General features: G+C 36.1%; 2 protein-coding genes across 2 annotated transcripts; both read left to right on the top strand.

Annotated features, from left to right (window-relative positions):
• On the top strand, nucleotides 1-2134 carry LOC120176247 (GBF-interacting protein 1-like). The gene is made up of 5 exons (XM_039182699.1): nucleotides 1-123; nucleotides 638-681; nucleotides 1145-1262; nucleotides 1345-1462; nucleotides 1782-2134. Exons 1-5 carry the CDS (start codon nucleotides 84-86, stop codon nucleotides 1945-1947), a joined length of 486 nt encoding a protein of 161 aa, XP_039038630.1. The 5' UTR covers nucleotides 1-83; the 3' UTR covers nucleotides 1948-2134.
• A 10868-nt stretch (nucleotides 2135-13002) lies between these two features.
• LOC120176249 lies at nucleotides 13003-13759 on the top strand. Its single transcript, XM_039182702.1, has 2 exons — nucleotides 13003-13227; nucleotides 13330-13759. Exons 1-2 carry the CDS (start codon nucleotides 13004-13006, stop codon nucleotides 13568-13570), a joined length of 465 nt encoding a protein of 154 aa, XP_039038633.1. The 5' UTR covers nucleotide 13003; the 3' UTR covers nucleotides 13571-13759.
• Nucleotides 13760-19384: the final 5625 nt, after the last annotated feature.

Raw genomic sequence — 19384 nt, 5'->3', positions numbered from 1 at the left:
AGAAAGTAGTGCAAAATCTTAAAGAGATTGTTAATTATAGCTGCACGGACTCGGAGATCTACGCGGTCCTTAGAGACTGTAATATGGACCCTAGAGACGCCGTTCAACATCTCCTCTCTCAAGGTTTTCCCCCATTCTTTTTCTTCTTTCTTAATGAAGCTAAAAATTTTATGTGCTTTTACTTCTTTTACGCCACTTTGTTTGTTTGCCCAGAAATCCGAAAGAAAATGTAATGCAAAAGCTCCCCCCCCCCCACCAATGTGTTTCTTGTAATATTTTATGGGGAAAATATTTTTAATTCTTTTAACCATGTCTCCCAAAATGTCTTTTATTTTTATTTCTTTATTTCTGCTCCATATAATAGTTGATAACTTAAAAATTAATATTTTCTTGCTGTTCGAGTTCTACTTAAAAAGCGTCAAATCTGCTTAGAAAAAAGCTAGCTGTATCATTCCAAAGGTTGCTCTTTAACGGCTATAGGTTTAGCTATTTTCTTGCTGAGGTTTAGCGGTATCATTGGAATCCTTTAATTATGTGCTTTGTGGAAGAACAATGTCAAACAAGGTTTTGACAATTTTTGGTGCTGTTTTCAAAATTTAAGAGATATTTAGTAAATTAATTGTTTTCAATTTTGTAGATACTTTTCATGAGGTAAAAAGCAAACGGGAAAGAAGAAAAGAGGTATTATTCTTTTTAAAATGTGCTTAGTCACTTTCTCCTTTATTGAATTACCTTTTTTCCCCTTGTTATCCTTTTGTTAAATATCTCAAAATTATGCATGATCTTTGATTCGACTAGGATTGTGATAGGTTATCTTTGGTTTGGTGCAATTAGATATACGAAGCTTTGGTTTTGACTCAATTATTTGCACTTCAAAAAACAAATAAATCCAGTTATTTTCATGTTGAATAAGTATAATCGTTTGTGTATGCAATAAGTAAGACGGTGTCCGCTCAATAATGGTGTTATTAGCTTCTGAAAATTGAATTAAAATTATATTTTTATTACATTTATTCAGTTTCACCAGATCAATGTTTATGTATCAATTTTCTTGTTTGATCCAAAGTTCATGTGTAATTTCAGGTTTTATTCTTTTCTCTTTCTTGCTTCGAAATATGATTTTTATCCCTTGATATGTTATCAGATGAGAGAAACACAAGGACCAAACACCCGAGTTGATGGTTGTCCATCTAATCGTGGTGTGAGAGACAGTAGTGAACATTCTTACGGGCGTAGTGGATCAATATTAAACAGTTGCAATGGTACGGTCCCTGGAGAATGTATGCATTGGTGACACTAGCGTCAAACTTTGTTCTTAATATCTCATTTTGTTCCTTGTGGCAGAGCTTGGTAAAGCTGCATACAAGAAAGAAAATGACTCGGTTGCTTATATGCTGCATTCTGCTTCTTCAAAATTACATTCAACAGGACAAACTTTGAATGAGCAGCTTTTCCCGCCAAGGTTGGTTCTATAATGATGCAAAATTGTTGCTTATCACATGCCCTTGTCTGTGTCTTAAGTCTTAAACGAAGATAAATTACTCGGGCTTATCAATAGTTTTATTCGCACAACATTTTCTATTACTACTCATCATATGTAATGTTAATGCATTCTTGGTATCCATCTGAATGACTCATGATACCTATTGGTTATTTTTTTATTTTTCTTTTATATACTTTCCTCATTTGATGCATGGATTTAGTTATATATTTGTGTAACTTTCTTTAGTACCTGATGAAATGATTACTCTTCATTTTGAGCTTATAATATTCTTCTGCAGCAATTTTTTTGATGCTGATTATAGAAGACAATCAATAGGACCAGGTGATGTGATTGATTCATCTATGCCACCATCTCATCGATTACAATCTTCTTGGGTGGGGAGCACCGTAGAACATGATATTGTAAAAATGGGTAGACCAAAAAGTAAAGGCTCACAAATGTGATGTGAGACCCCTTATTCCCCTGAAGATGCTGTTCCACCAAACTCAACCATCTACCAAATGAAACCATCCCTAGCTACTTCAGATTCAAAATTAGGAACAGTCCAAGAGTTGGATTTTTCGGATTTGAACATGACTTTTGAATCTGGAAAGAAATCCAGTCAGAATGGTTTTGACAATGAATGGGCTATTAATGAGACCATTACAGTTTCTGATGATATTGGTGGTACGACGTATTCAAATCAATCCAACTTGCATAGTAACAAAACTAACTTGTCAAGCAGCTGCTGGTCAGATAATATTCTAGTATCAGAGAGCAATGTTGGCTGGAAGAATCTTAGTCCTAATCATGTCAGCTCAGCTCTAGCATCTAACAAACAAATATTTACAAGTGATTCTGGAGGACCATCTGAATTTGATGATGACCTGCATAAGGATACAAGTTTACCTGATTCTTATCGGCTAATTTATGAACGCCTGGAATCTAAATTTTTAAGTTCTGAGTTTGATTCTCTTTATTTGTTCTTTTAATTAAACTATGGAATATTTTTGTAGCATAAGTGCATGAGATGCAATATAATAATCTTGGATTCATCTGATCCAGTGTTTGTACTCTGATTGTTATAGCTAACTGTAATGTGTATATATCTTCATATTTGAGTGAAGAACGAAGATATCCTTAACAAAATTTATCCAAGATTTTCTTTTGCTCAGTATTGCAATATTTTTTATGCTTGCTATCATGTTGTTTGCCATTTTAGAACATTTTAAAACTTTCACTGCTTAGTAGAACCTTTTTAGTACGGATAGGAAAATGATTTAGATATATGCTCCCTCCCCTAAACCTTAGCTTGTAAAACCATATGTAGAATGTATGAGCTTGTGATAGATACAGAAAAAGGGAAGTCGTAGGTTGTTAATTTACAGTCTTGTTTGGTCCTTTGTAGAAGAAAACATGAAACATGGTGCAGTTTTGTTTCCGTCAACTCCTTGATTTTTTAGCGTACAGAAATGGGTTGGGAGGAGAAGGGAAAAAAGCTCCTAATGTGTTTATTGTGTTTTATTTGAATGGTTGAATGAGAAATACCTTTTTGAACATTTGGTTATAGTGTTTATTTTATGCTTGTAATGAAGCAAAAGGCTATTGTTGGATGTGTATTTGCGTTCGACACCATGGTATCTAACCTTATTAGCAGGTAGAAGTTCTAATGCATCTGTCCCAAATCCTTTTGCACCTTTATCTGATGATGCCATCAAAGCTGCATCATCAGTTGCTGTGAACTTACAACAACTAAGGTTTGGGAAGGAAGAGGAGGCTGTGACTTTGAAAGAGAATAAATGTGGTGTGGTTCTTCCAGATTATTTGCAAGCCCTTTCTGCTGATTGCACACATTTGAGCTTTGGTACCTACAAATCTGGCAAATGTACAGCATTGCCCTGGCCACAAACATCTAGTTCCTTGACAAATAACTTGGCAGAGACCTTGATGACTTCAAATGGTTGTTCAGCTTCTATGCATTTGGACTCTAGGTATGTATATCCTTATTCCTTAATGAGGTTCCAGTTTTGGCTTCTCTTCATTGTAGTAGATGATATTTAAATGCCTTTCTTTGCAGGAACCTGGTATATCATGATAAAGAGCACCTTGACTTTGATTTTGATATTCATAGAGCAAATGTAGATGTTAGGAACTATAATTCAGCTAAATTTTCGCAGTCAGAGCTTAGGAAACTAGATATTCCTGATGCAGCAAATGATTATGTCTCCTGTGCGTCTATACCTAATTCAAGTTTCAAGAACATGGAACAGTCTTCCTCTTGTCTTCTGTGATTGATCCAAATGCACTGAATCTTCCTATTTTGCCAAATGAACTGGTAAATACTTCTCTTTGCTCTTATGATACCCTGACAGAACTGTCTCATTTTCTGCCATAGTAATGGTGGACTTTTATGAAACAAGAGAACACAGAATTGATTTCCGGGGCATGCTGTCACAGAGAACAGCATTACTGACATTTTATGAAGATGCAAAGCTTGAGAGCTATTCTCTCTTTAATTAAAATATTTATAGACATTTATACGTTTATGAAATCCTAGTAATTATTTTTCCTCAATTACCTTGCTTAATTAATGTTAGTTACCTGGCAATGTTCAGCATGCTGTATATTCTCTTTAACGCCTACTACATTCTTACAATAGCCTTTTCTCCTTGGTATTCATTTATGAAAATATGGTTTATACTTGCTTGTACAATTTATTTTTTTAATTATTATTATTATTTTTTGGAGATTTGCACTGATCTTGTTACCTTTGGGTGCCAGCAGTCACACCCCAACTCTATGCCAAGTGATATATTGGCAGCTGCCATTCAGTCTATAAAAGCAAGAGACTCTGCTGCATTTCTAAATCACCGTCAAATTCATCTAGAAACATCAGTTCTGCATCATCAATTAAGAGTCCAATTGAATCTCAGGTATGAAATCAAGAATCTTTCTCCCATGTGGCTCAGAATTTCATCTAGATGTGTTTTTTTGTGAGGCAATAGGCATAAGTAAAGACGGAAAAAACTTGTTCCGAATAAATCGTGTTTTTTTTCTGCTGAATATGGCTGACTTAAATAGAGTTTACAATGTAACAACTTTACATAAAAAGATGCATAAAATTAGCAACAGAATAAAAATGATTCTATCTAATTAAAAATGATCATATCTAATAACTAATAGAATAAAAAACTGATTCTATCTAATTAAAAATGATCCTATCTAATAACTAATAGAATAAAAACTGATTCTAACTAATTAAAACTGATCCTATCTAATATTTAATTTAGATATTCTCGACACCCCCCCTCAAGATGGAGAATAGATATCGATCATTCCCAGCTTGGACAGAAATCCTTCGAACATCGTAGTAAACAGTCCCTTGGTGAGAACATCGGCGAGCTGCTCTGATGATGGAACAAACGGTATGCAGATATCGCCATTTTCCAGCCTCTCCTTGATGAAATGTCGATCTATTTCGACATGTTTGGTCCTGTCATGCTGTACAGGATTCTGAGCAATACTGATTGCCGATTTGTTGTCGCAATACAACTTCATCGGTTTATCTCCTTCAACCTTCAGCTCCTCCAAGATCCTCCTAAGCCATAACAACTCACATACTCCTTGCACCATGGCTCTGAACTCGGCCTCCGCACTGCTTCTAGAGACAACTGGTTGCTTCTTGCTCCTCCAAGTAACTAAGTTGTCCCAGACAAAGGAGCAATAACCGGTAGTAGATCTTCTTTCTGTAGAACTTCCGCCCCAATCAGCATAGTGAAGATCTCCACTCTTCGACTTCCATTCTTCGAAAACATGATTCCTTTACCAGGACTCCCTTTCAAGTAATGAAGAATCCGGTAAACAGCCTTGGAGTGTTTTTCTGAGGGACAATGCATAAACTGACTAGCCAAACTCACAGCAAATGAAATATCTGGTCTCGTATGAGCCAAATAAATCATTTTCCCTACCAGCTTCTGATACTGATTCTTGTCCACAGGCTCAACACCATCTTCTTTTTCGAGTTTTTGATTCGGATCAATAGGAGTCGCCACTGGTTTACATCCGAGTAATCCGGTCTCTTTCAAGATATCGATGACATATTTCCTTTGCGAGATAATTATACCTTTTGAGTATCTAGCCACCTCCATTCCAAGGAAATATTTGAGTTGTCCTAGATCCTTGACTTCAAACTGGTTGGATAAGTTCTTCAACGACTCCAACTCTACTGTGTCATCTCCTGTCATAACAATGCCATCTACATACACAATTAAAATAGCAATTTTACCATTATTGTGTTTGTAGAACATAGTATGATCAGACTGGGCCTGAGTGTAACCATGTTGTTTCACAGCTCTCGTGAATCTCTCGAACCAGGCTCTCGGAGATTGTTTCAATCCATAAATGGATTTCTTTAGCTTGCAGACCCTGCCATCCTTCTTCAGTTCATCAAAGCCTGGAGGAACTTCCATAAACACCTCTTCCTCTAGCTCACCGTTTAGGAACGCATTCTTCACATCAAACTGTCTGAGAGTCCAATCCAGATTGGCGGCTAGTGAGAGTAGGACACGTACGGTGTTTAGTTTGGCCACAGGTGCGAAGGTCTACTCGTAGTCAAGGCCGTATGTCTGAGTGAAGCCTTGTGCTACGAGTCTTGCCTTGTATCTCTCGACCGAGCCATCTGCATGGTATTTGATGGTGAACACCCACTTGCTGCCTACAGATCGTTTCCCCTCAGGTAAAGGAGTTAGATCCCACGTGTCATTCTTCTTCAGGGCCTTTAACTTCTCAAAAACTGCCTCTTTCCATCTCGGAACTTCTAGAGCTTCATGTATCGACTTAGGTAGTGCATCATCCATAATCCTGGTGGAAAAAGCTTTGAAATCTGGAGAGAGTTTATTATAAGATAAGAAATTGGATATTGGATGTTTTGTGGTACATGATCTAACACCTTTGCGCAAGGCTATGGGTTCAAAGAATTCTGTAGAAGGCTCTAAATTTGGAGAAGAAATAGGAGAAAGAGAAGTTGTACCTTGGACCATAGTCGAGTCCGATGGTTGGCATACCTTGGGGTCCGGTGGAACATTACTTGTTCGAGTCATCCGTCTAGAATAAACACGAAGTTCAGTAGGTGGTTCCAAGTTGGTTTCTACCTGAGTCTCACGAGGTTGTGAATTTATAGGTTGTGAAATCCTAGGATTAGTTACAGAAATATGAATTGGTTCCACTGAGCTATTTACAATCGATTTTGGCAAGGATGTTTGTTCCCAAAAACTCATTTCAGAGTCATTCTCCCCCGGAAGAGAGTTTTTGTCAAAAAATGTGGTTTTTCAAAAAACGTGACATCCATACTCACATAATACTTCCCAGATTTAGGATCAAAGCATTTATATCCTTTTTGTGTTGGTGAAAAACCTAGAAATATGCATTTATGTGCTCGGGGATCGAGTTTTCCTCTATTTTGGCCGTGTATATGAACAAAAACAATGCAGCCAAAAATTTTAGGTGTTAAATCAGTGAAAGATCTATTTTCAGGAAACATATTCTTTAGAGCTTGCAAAGGAGTAATATAATTAAGAACTCTTGTAGGCATTCGATTTATCAAATAAGACGCTGTTAAGAGTGCTTCATTCCAAAAACGATTAGGAACATTCATAGCAAACAGTAAAGCCCTAGTCACCTCTAATAAATGCCTATTTTTTCTTTCATCAACTCCATTTTGTTGGGGAGTATCAACGCAAGAACTGTGATGAATAATTCCTTTTTGTTTCAAAAAATCACCTAAGATTGCATTAAAATATTCTCGACCATTATCGGTTCTAAGAACTTGAATATTTGCTTGAAACTGAGTATTGATCAGTGAGTGAAAATTTTTGAAAACACTTGCTGCCTCGGATTTTTCTTTTAGTAAATAAATCCACGTGACTCTAGTGTGATCATCAATGAATGTGATGAACCATCTAGATCCTGAGGCTGTTTTTACTCGTGAAGGGCCCCAAATATCACTATGCACAAGAGAAAAATGTTTTGATGGCATATACTTTAAAGATGGATAAACAGATCTATGATGTTTTGCCAATTCACAAGCTTCACACTGAAAAGAAAAACCGTCATTTTTTTTGAAAAGATTTGGAAACAAATATTTCAAGTAATTAAAACTAGGATGGCCTAACCTATAATGCCACAACATTATTTCATTCTCACAAGACAAGGTAGTAAAGCATCTCGGTTTCTAAACTTGTTTATCTGAAGGATTGTCCGTGACCAAGTGATAGAGTCCATCAACCTCCTTAGCATTGCCAATCATCTTCCCCGAACAAGAGTCCTGAAATTCAAATCCAGCAAATGTTATTGTAGCAATGCATTTGCAATCATGAATAATACGATTAACAGAGATGAGATTGCAAGAGAGCTTTGGGACATGTAGGACATTTAGTAATGTGGGAGATGGAGAAATAATGATAGAGCCTTTTCCAGCTATAGAGGTTAGGGAGCCATCAACAATTTTTACCTTCAGATTACCAGATAAAGGAAAATAAGATGAGAATATGGAGAAATTACCGGTCATGTGATCTGTTGCCCCTGAATCTATGATCCAAGGGTTTGATTTAGAACCGGCTATGAAAGCTGTAGGATATGTACCTTTCTGGGCTAATGATGAAGAGGCAATATAAGATGATGGGTTAGGAGTGTTGGATATGGAATGAGAACTCATTAGTTGATACAATTGCTCTAGCTGTTCTTTGCTGAAGGCAGACAGTTCTGAGGCAGGTTTCGGCTCTTCAGAAGCATCTTCAGATGAGGCATGGAATCCCTTTGCATTACGAGAATTTCGATTGGCTGAAAAATTCTCGGCTGGCTTCCCGTGTAGCTTCCAACACTTCGCTTTAGTGTGTCCCGACTTGTTGCAGTACTCGCAGATTGGCCGATCTCTGTCGTTCCGACGATCGTTGCGACGTGGTGGCTGACCCGAGAACAACGCAGAAGACTCGGTGGGATTTGGTGAGTGGCCTCCAAGCATGACTGTCCGCCGGCTCTCCTCTCGTCTGACTTCGGAGAAGACTTCTCTTGTGCTTGGTAGTGGTTCACGACCAAGAATACGCCCTCTGACTTCATCCAATTCCTTGTTAAGGCCGACAAGGAATTCGAAGACCCGTTCTTTTTCCACCATCTTCTGGAATAGAAACCTGTTCTTAGCACAACTCCATTCGTAGTCGCTGAACATGTCAATCTCTTGCCACAAGGTCTTGAGTTCAGTGTAGTATTGAGTGACAGTTTTTTCTCCTTGTTTTAGCCTCCGTAACCGAGTTTTTAGTTCAAACCATTGTCCTGCGTTCCCGAGATCAGAATAGGTCTCGTTCACAGCATTCCAAATGTCATGAGCAGTAGGTAGGAAGAGATAAGTTCTCCCTACACTCGGATCCATGGAATTTATGAGCCAAGACATAATCATCGAGTTTTCTGCCTCCCATCTTTCAGATTCTTAATCTTCTTCGGCAGGTTTCGTAGTGGTACCTGAGAGATAGCCGAATTTTCCACGGCTACGAATAAACAGTTTCACAGATTGTGACCACTGTAAGAAATTATTTCCATTCAACTTGTGAGAAGTGATGGATATGTTTTGGAAGGATTCAGTGTTTAGGGTGATTGAAGGTGAGCGAGTAGAACTCATAGAGTCGATACCAGAGGTATCATCGTAGGGTTTGGCCATTTTGGCTCTGACACCATAAAGACGGAAAAACTTGTTCCGAATAAATCGTGTTTATTTCTGCTGAATATGACTGACTTAAATAGAGTTTACAATGTAACAACTTTACATAAAAAGATGCATAAAATTAGCAACAGAATAAAAATGATTCTATCTAATTAAAAATGATCCTATCTAATAACTAATAGAATAAAAAACTGATTCTATCTAATTAAAACTGATCCTATCTAATATTTAATTTAGATATTCTCGACACCCCCCCTCAAGCTGGAGAATAGATATCGATCATTCCCAGCTTGGACAGAAATCCTTCGAACATCGTAGTAAACAGTCCCTTGGTGAGAACATCGGCGAGCTGCTCTGATGATGGAACAAACGGTATGCAAATATTGCCATTTTCCAGCCTCTCCTTGATGAAATGTCGATCTATTTCGACATGTTTGGTCCTGTCATGCTGTACAGGATTCTGAGCAATACTGATTGCCGATTTGTTGTCGCAATACAACTTCATCGGTTTATCTCCTTCAACCTTCAGCTCCTCCAAGATCCTCCTAAGCCATAACAACTCACATACTCCTTGCGCCATGGCTCTGAACTCGGCCTCTGCACTGCTTCTAGAGACAACTGGTTGCTTCTTGCTCCTCCAAGTAACTAAGTTGCCCCAGACAAAGGAGCAATAACCGGTAGTAGATCTTCTGTCTGTAGAACTTCCGCCCCAATCAGCATCAGTGAAGATCTCCACTCTTCGACTTCCATTCTTCGAAAACATGATTCCTTTACCAGAACTCCCTTTCAAGTAATGAAGAATCCGGTAAACAGCCTTGGAGTGTTTTTCTGAGGGACAATGCATAAACTGGCTAACCAAGCTCACAGCAAATGCAATATCTGGTTGGACAGGAACCAGAATCTGTCAGTCATTTATTCTTTTCCTGTGTCCAGGTTTGGCAAATTTGGATAAAACTACTCCGTTTGTGGAAAGTTATTTCAGTCTTTCCTAATAATCCGAAAGGCTTTTTGCTTTCATGGTTGCATCTTAGACCCTACTCGGATATTTGGAGATTTATTCCAGGAGCAGTTTTGTGGTCTGTTTGGCTGTGCCGGAATCAGATTGTTTTTGAGAATGGCAAGATGGACAAAGATAATTTGTTCTTTTTGGTGAGGTATAGGGTGGCATCATGTTTTTTAGCAAAAAATAAGGATTTGTCTATTCATTTGGACAGCCTTGTGGGAGATCTTACTTTGGCGGATAAGCATAAATTCCCCTCTAATTTTCGACTGTCTAGATTAAAATGGTGCCCTCCTCCTTCCGGGTACTTTAAGATGAATGTTGATGGGGCAGTCAATTTTGACTGGAAAGGAGTGGTATTGGTAGAGTTCTTAAAGATGCTGGTAATAACAAGCTGGTTTCATTCTCTACAGCTTTAGGACCTTGTTCTCCTATTCTAGCTGAGATTTTTGCGATCAAAGTGGGGTTAGATATGTTTTTTGATTCAGTTTGGAGGGACAAAGGAAATCTGATTTTAGAAAGTGACTCGTTTCTGGCAGTGAAATGGATCAACAGCCCGGATCTCTGCCCGGTTCACCTTGTTGATTTTATTACAGAAATTCAGAAGTCAGTTGGGCTTTATAATGTTGTTATTAGGCATATCAGCAGATGTATTAATGAGGAAGCTGATGGTCTAGCTAAGTCAGGAATTGGTTAGTGAGTGTGGAGTTTGTTTTTAGGAGCTGTGCTTTTGGCATTTTATTTTGGTTATGTTTCTTTGTTTAGGCAATCTTTTGTAATGTTTGGGTATCTTATGTAATTGTTGGTTATTAATCTACTAAGGCACTCTTTTCCTCCTTCCGCTACTTGTCTCCTTTAAAGAGACAACTATGAGGGAGGTTTTTAATGAGGCTTTCTATTCCTATCAAAAAAAAAAATGCAATATCTGGTCTCGTATGAGCCAAATAAATCAGTTTCCCCACCAGCTTCTGATAGCGATTCTTGTCCACAGGTTCAGCACCATCTTCTTTTTCTAGTTTTTGATTCGGATCAATAGGAGTCGCCACTGGTTTACATCCTAGTAATCCGGTCTCTTTCAAGATATCGAGGACATATTTCCTTTGCGAGATAATTATACCTTTTGAGGATCTAGCCACCTCCATTCCAAGGAAATATTTGAGTTGTCCTAGATCCTTGACTTCAAACTGGTTGGATAAGAAGTTCTTCAACGACTCCAACTCTACTGCGTCATCTCCTGTCATAATAATGTCATCTACATACACAATTAAAATAGCAATTTTACCATTATTGTGTTTGTAGAACATAGTATGATCAGACTGGGCCTGAGTGTAACCATGTTGTTTCACAGCTCTCGTGAATCTCTCGAACCAGGCTCTCGGAGATTGTTTCAATCTATAAATGGATTTCTTTAGGTTGCAGACCCTGCCATCCTTCTTCAATTCATCAAAGCCTGGAGGAACTTCCATAAACACCTCTTCCTCTAGCTCACCGTTTAGGAACGCATTCTTCACATCAAACTGTATGAGAGTCCAATCCAGATTGGCGGCTAGTGAGAGTAGGACACAAAATGATGCATAAAATTAGCAACTGAATAAAAATGATTCTATCTAATTAAAAATGATCCTATCTAATAACTAATAGAATAAAAAACTGATTCTATCTAATTAAAAATGATCCTATCTAATAACTAATAGAATAAAAACTGATTCTATCTAATTAAAACTGATCCTATCTAATATTTAATTTAGATATTCTCGACAATAAGAAAAGCCAGCCTAGTCGAAGTTCTCTATATTTCCTTCACTAGTAAGAAAGGAGATGGTATCAAATGCTCTAGTCCGTAATATTGGAATATTTAAATACATACATTGAATTGGGATTGAAAGGAAATTATGCATATCGGCCAACAAAAATTTGCATGATTTGTAGATGAATTAGAGCACTCTTCAGAGCCTGTTATTTATCATATATCATAAGCTTATTTTATATGCATATACAGTAGGCCATACATTCTTGGAATGTTCCCAGTACCACCCTAGACTTCTCTCTTGGGTTAATTTCCTGAATTGTGGTAGGGATAGGAATTCACTTCAACCTTACAAATGAAAGATCTTTAGACCACTTATTAACTCTATTATTCCTTTGCACAATTTTTTGGGTATTTTCATGTAACTGGTACCCAGTTTTGTATAAATTAGCAACTACATTTTATCCTTAGATTATATCATGCATGATGTGAAATGTATGGTGAACCTTGCCCTGTATTTCTATAAAACAAGGATTTCCCAGTCCCACCCTAGACTTCACTCTTGGGTCCGGTTAATTTCCTGAAATGTGGTAGAGATAGGAATTCGCTTCAACCTTACAAATGAAAGATCTTTAGACCACTTATTAACTCTATTATTCCTTTGCACCATTTTCTGGGTATTTTCATGTAACTGGTGTCGAGTCTTGGATAAATTAGCAACTACATTTTATCATTAGATTATGTCATGATGTGAAATGTATGCTGAATCTGGCCCTGTATTATAAAACGAGGATTTGTTTGTCCTGTGCCTGCTTAAATGAAAATAAGAAATTACTTGTTTATTAAAACTGGTTTGATGATTCAGCTTTTAATTTTGGAGCCTTTTCTGTTTTGTAGTCTTCCTCGCAGGTCCTTCATGGTGCCAACCCTGCCACTGGACCTGTACTCGAGCATTTGTATGGATATTATCCTCAAAATGGCTACACGGAAGCACCTCGAGGCCCTATGTATACACAATCTGCTTTGCGACAAGCATTTCCAGATGGTGGCAATGTTACAGATATGCAGTTTGATCGCCAACACTACGGAAGTGCTAGTATGAGCAGCAGCTTGCCTTGGTCGAGTTCTTACGCATTTGGTTATCGAAGTTTAGAAAATCCTTCCAATTCTCCCGGAAGTCCTCTTCAAAATCTATTGGTTGGGTCGACAGGCAGCAGACTCGCTTATGATAACTTTTTAAGATCTCAGTTCACAATGGTGGATCTAATTTCAACCTACCTCAACAGGTAATAACTATAAGCATATTTTGATGATATGATGCGTACCCTACTGTTTAGAGAACGGACATTTTTCATTCTCTTTCTATTATATCATTTGTGTATTTCCAGGATGGCGGCAGTGCTACATGGGATTATGGACACGGTTCAAAAAACATATCAACTATTCCAGATAACGCTAATTACAGTTTACACCGGCAAAATCACCTGCTTGCCGGGTGTCAACATTGTCAGCAACAGTCACAACAGCTTCATGGAGCTTTGGGATACCCTGGTATTTACGGTTCTCGTTCAGAGATGGCAATGGAGCAGCAGCAGCAGCAACAGCAAAATATCCGAGATTTGGTTTTAAATGCTTCACAAGGACCGTTGTCTAGGGAGTCACCTCGACCATGGCTGCAGCATAAATATTAACATTTTTTTTGGTGTTTTTGCCTTTTGGTTATGCGTTAGTAGTAGCAAGCAAAGGATTATAAAAGCGGCCGAGTAGGATTATGTTATGATGAGAACCAAAAATGTATTGGTTTGTTTTTGAGTGCTTTGGCAATGTCCAATTGTGTACACATACATTAAAAGAGAAGCTGAATGGCAATAGTGGATGGCCTCCGCCTCAACATTATATAGCACTTTTTGGTTTGTGAAATAGAATTTAAAAAAACTTAAAGTTGGGTTTTCAGTTTTTTTCAAATGATTTATCAAAGTTCATTTTGTGGGCAAATTTATTTAATATTCTAAAAGCAAAAAAAATACGTGAAAAATGAAATTGTATGGAACTGGTTCATATGTGATTTCTTCTTTGTACAATTTTCGTATAGGGGTCATGTAGATGTTGAAGTGATGAAGTGGTAAAAAGAAACTTGGTCACAAGAAAGAACAATAAGATGAAAGAAAATTGGAAAAAAAAGGAGAATTCAACTTATGCAGCTGGTAGTCACACTGACAAAAGTCCAGCCACCGAGCTCAATCCCAATCCACGCAAAAGGCAAACAAAACAATAAGGGTAAATTATTGGATTAGTTGCTTTCCTTTCATATTTGTGCACTTTTTCTTACCAAATTTTTAAAAAGCTATATTTTGGTCATTTACGCTATTGATTTATTAAATTTTGATCACATACATTATCAATTGTTATAGTTTGATGACATGGCATGTTGGTTAAAATGGATTAGTTTTTCATTTTGCACCTGAACTTTAGATAAAATACTAATTTGATCATAAACTTTAATTGAAGTATCATTTTAACCTTAAACTTCAGATAAAATATCAATTTGAGCCCAAAATTCGACCAAAGTCTCATGTCGCTGCCGTTAGTCGCCCTCAATTGGCATCGACCATCATTATCGTTAGTCATCCCCAGTCGGCATCGACCATAATTGTCATCGACTATTAGAACCCAAAGTTTACAGTTCATTCCTTTTTGATATTTTGAATGAGAATCTAGTGTCCATTTTACTGAAAAATATTAGCAACTCAACAAAATTAACCTATAAACATTCAACTTCTTTTAATGTTAAACCATAATTATAAATTTATTATTAGTATTCCTTAAAAAATAAAGACACAAAATCTTGATCTATAGCATATTCTATTAAGCTAAATTGAGACCATTAGTAAAACCTTAATTTTTTTTATAAAATAAAAAGAGAACAAGAACACGATGTACAATGAAAAGAGACATGTGAAGTGTGTTGAGAGCATCATCAATCTCTATATTTATAGCCATAGGTAGTAGATCTAAAATACAACTCTGATACTAATGGATATTAGAGATTTGATAATGACGTATATCAAAATCTTATCTTATAGATACAGATTGTGTAACGCATCGAATCCTGGGTTAGGAGTTTGGGCTAACCCGAGATGGGCCTTGGATTAATTCTACAGGTTGTAAGAAGCCTTGACCCAAGTATATGAGGAATTGGGCTTGGTTTAAGCCTAACAAGTAATAAAAAGGGTATTTTTAGTTGGCAACATAATTACAGGGACCAAGAAAGCAATTTTACCATTGTTCAAAGTAAAAGTTGAAAACCATTAAAATTAGATAATATCACGTCTGAGCCATCATCCCTCTTTTCTTACCAACTCTGGCTTCCTCTTCTTCATCTTCTTCATTCAACCAAGTTAAAAGCTAGGAACTTTATAGATTTTCAAGAGTTTCAAGGACAAGGTAAAAATCAGAACCCTTCCACCTCTAGCTTCATTTTAAGCTCCTAAACACAAGGTTTGACCATGGTTTTAGAAAGTGAGTTTTGGGAGGGTTTAAGAAACCTTTGAGTTTTAATCTGATTTTCAGGGAACTTAGACCTTCAAAAGTATTTTTAAACCTTCCTTAACCCCTAAATTTAGTTAGTAACCCTTGATTTGCTTCTTGTTAGAGAGAGAAGTTAGTGAGAGCTCCAAAGCTAGGGGAAGGAGAAACTCACTTTGGGTTGAGCCATTGACTTTTCCAACAGCCTAGACACTTAGGTAACTCATTTCTAACTCATCTATACCATGTGTAGGTCATTTATATGGGGACATCACTAGGGCTTTTGGGTGCAAATGTAGGATCTTTCGAGCCAATACATGGCTTTTTGTAGCAAGGGTATTGATCTTGTAAGAACAGTATCGATACTTTTCATCAACCAAGCATAGAAATGGGCAACTTTCAAAGGGCAGTATCGATACTCACTAATAGAATATTGATACTAGGGTCCCGATTTCGATACTGATCAGGTTGGTCTCGAGACTAAGATTCCATATTATAATTTTGGTACCAATACTCACATAGAGTATAGATACCGAAGAAAGGGTATCCATACTCAGTCCAATATCGATACTCATCCAGGAGTATTGATATTACCTTGCCCAAATATCCTACGTCGGCAAACTGGTATTGATACCAACAGGTAAGTATCGATACCAATGGTTCAATATCGATACTAAGGAGTCAATATCGGTATTGACGAATAATTTTAGAAAATAAACCAAGGGATATTATATCATACTTGAGGTACCTCAAATACACTTAAATAACAACAAATCATACTTCAAATGAGAATAGCAATCGTTAACAAAATAGCAGAAACAGAAACATCTAGGTTTTCATAAAACTAACATTGTTTGATGCTCGGGAAACAGTCAGGACACTTGAGTTCCTCATTAGAAGATTACGACAGTTAGTAGATATCCAAGTTAGTGCTAAGGCACTTCAGTAGCCGACTGGGTGCAGATGCTCCAAGACTCGATGTAATGAGTTGGCGGGTGTATTTTTTCGATGTAGTTATGTATCTCACCCTAGATACCCGAGGGTATTTCAGAAAGGCTAGAGAGGTCTGTGAGATCTAAGATGCATAACCCTCAGCCGCACCATGATGCCTCCTCATTAGTTAAAATCAATAGCTTTGCATGTTCAGACTTGTGCCACTAGCTTTTCATTAAATGAATGCATATAGTATGGTACCATTATTAGTGAGGCACTCAGCTCGCAAGCTCATCGTTCGAAATGTGTTTCCATGCACATGTTCTTAGGGGAAAAGCATTGGGAGTTATCGTCACCAGACATTCCAGTGTAGCAGTAGAGAGTAGCAGAGACTATCAAAGTACGTCTTAAGTCATCTTTAGAGGGCATGTACTATTTATGGACCCTTATGTATATTCAGTCGTAGCTTTAATTTGTACTTGGTATTGTATTTATTTTTTTATACATTTTGGGAGCTCCCTATCATTTTGTAAACTTAAATTATTATCACGTTTATTTTATTACCATGGATGAATCTGTTTCAGTGATTGTAAACAAATTTTAAATAAATTTTTGAGTTATTATTTCGGCAGTCCCGTGTAACATTGTAATCCATGGATCTTCTGGTCAAACTGAAGTAGAGTGTTACATATAAACACCTACATAAATAAATATTCATAACACTCTACCTTGGATGTCTATGAAGATGATTTGTCTCATTAAAATCTTATTAAGATAAAACCCTGTGAAAAAAATCTTAATGAATGAAAGAATACACATATCTTTAATACACATAATATGTTGTCTCTTTAAAAATCTTATCATGAAAACCCAGTGAGAAAAGCCTTAATTAACGGAAAAAAGTACAATGCATATTTACTCCCCCTTATATATGCATCACTTAAGATCTTTGAGATGGCATAATTCAATGTTGAAAATTAACCTCTCAATTGTAGTAGTAGGAAGTGCCTTAATAAATGAGTATGCTAAATTTTCACTTGATCGAATTTGATGTACATCAATGTCTCCACTCTTTTGCACGTCATGGGTAAAGAAAATATTTGGTGAGATATGCTTTATTCTATCACCTTTCATGTATCCCGCTTTAAGTTGGGCGATGCAAGTTTTATTATCTTCATATAAAATTGACGAAGCTTCATTTTCTAAGAATAAATCACAATATTTTCAAATTTGATGAACTATAGTGTTTAGCCACACACATTCATGACTAGTTTCATGGATAGCTAAAATCTCGGCATGGTTAGAGGAAGTGGTAGTAATTGTTTGTTTTATTTAATGCCAAGAAATTATGGTACCACCATATGTGAAAACATAATTGTCGCAACTGTCTTTCGGTTGGGCCCAGGAATTGGGCTTCGACTTGAAAAATGTGGATTGGAGTCGCCACCGATCATTTATTTAAAACAAATGGGTTGATCGGATACCCTATTTCTTACATGATCTGCGTCTTTCCAAAGATGTGTCTGGTTCGGGAGTCGGTTACGGTCAAGGAAGGATTAGCACCCTTGAACCGTCCTTTCGGTACTACGTAATTTTCAGTTGTCTTTGATTAAGAAAATTGCAAGTTAAATTAAAAGGTAAAATTTGATCCGAATTACTTACCCTTAATGAGTTTACGGAAATACCCTTAAAAAATAAGATTTTAAAACAAAATAATAATAATAAAAGAAAGTAACAAAACTAAAGAGTAAACCAAGGAAATAAATGAAACCAATAATAATAAACATAAAATAATTGGATGAAAAAAAAATGAAATTGAATAAAATAAAATAAATGAAGATAAAATATATATACAAAAGGAATAAAAAAGGTAAAGTGTTTTTTAAAAAAAAAGAAAAATAATAATAAGAGAAAAGAAACTAAAAATATAATGAAAATAAATAAATAGTATAAATAAAATAATAAAATATATATATAAAAATATAAAAATGTATGTATAGTAATAAAATACTAAATAGTAATAATAATAATAAATAAATGAAAAATAAATATACTTATAATATTAACTAAAAAAATAGTAATCATATAAAATAAAATAAATAAGTAAATATATATATATAACGTTAGGAAAATATAGTAAAAAACATAGTAAATAAGTAAACATAGATAAAATAATAATAAATATATATATATATAATAATAGGAAAATAATATAATATAACGCAAAGAAAAATGAAAAAAAATTATAACAAATAAATAAATAAAATATAATTAAATATATACATATATACATATAAATAATAAGGGTTAAATTAAAATAAAAAATGAATTAGGGGTCAAAATTAAAAGCCAATCGAAGAAAAAAATGACAAAACATGCGGATCCACACGACCCGTTTATAAAAATCCGAATAGTTTTTCAAAAACACAAGCCTCGGGGACTAGATCTACAAAAATAGATCTCGAAAACGCCCCCGTTCATCGGCCAAAAACACTTCTCTCAGTTTTCTTTCGAAATCAAAACACAGCAAGGGTAAGGAAAAATAACATGCGAAGGTATGAACTTTACCTTTCAAAATATAAATGCTTCGAAAAATGGCTACGAGTTGCTTGTAATTTTTTGCTTGGTATTTCGTATATCCTCCTCCGAATGTGTTACAATAGTGAGTTACAATAGTGAGTTACAATGACTATTTATAATGCTTGTGGATCCTATCTTTAGGAGTTTAAATAATAGTAGAACTCTATCCTATTTTTAGGAGTTTGAATCCTAGCAAAATTCTATCCTATTTTTAGGAGTTTGAATCCTAGTAGGACGAAAAGGTGTGTTGACAATAATCAGATTGTGATCGAGCATTATACGTATCAAATAAGTACCCTGCATCTACAAAATCAACTAATTATGTTTTGGGTGAACTAGAAAAGAATAATCTCATGCCTTTTGTACCTTGAAGATAACAAAATATGTGCTTGATCCCATTTTAAT

Source organism: Hibiscus syriacus, unplaced genomic scaffold (genome assembly GCF_006381635.1).
Source record: "Hibiscus syriacus cultivar Baekdansim isolate YM2019G1 unplaced genomic scaffold, ASM638163v2 tig00112231_pilon, whole genome shotgun sequence".
NCBI classification, from domain to species: Eukaryota; Viridiplantae; Streptophyta; class Magnoliopsida; order Malvales; family Malvaceae; genus Hibiscus; species Hibiscus syriacus.
The sequence above is the reverse complement of the archived record's forward strand: the minus strand, read 5'-3'. Positions and strand labels throughout refer to the sequence as shown.

Bases quoted from the DNA above. Each gene is read 5' to 3' on its own strand.
- LOC120176247 (XM_039182699.1), top strand. From the start codon at position 84: ATGGACCCTAGAGACGCCGTTCAACATCTCCTCTCTCAAG. The intron at 682-1,144 runs GTATTATTCTTT...ATATGTTATCAG, and splicing joins AACGGGAAAGAAGAAAAGAG to ATGAGAGAAACACAAGGACC. The intron at 1,263-1,344 runs GTACGGTCCCTG...TCCTTGTGGCAG, and splicing joins AATATTAAACAGTTGCAATG to AGCTTGGTAAAGCTGCATAC.
- LOC120176249 (XM_039182702.1), top strand. From the start codon at position 13,004: ATGCAGTTTGATCGCCAACACTACGGAAGTGCTAGTATGAGCAGCAGC. The intron at 13,228-13,329 runs GTAATAACTATA...GTGTATTTCCAG, and splicing joins ATTTCAACCTACCTCAACAG to GATGGCGGCAGTGCTACATG.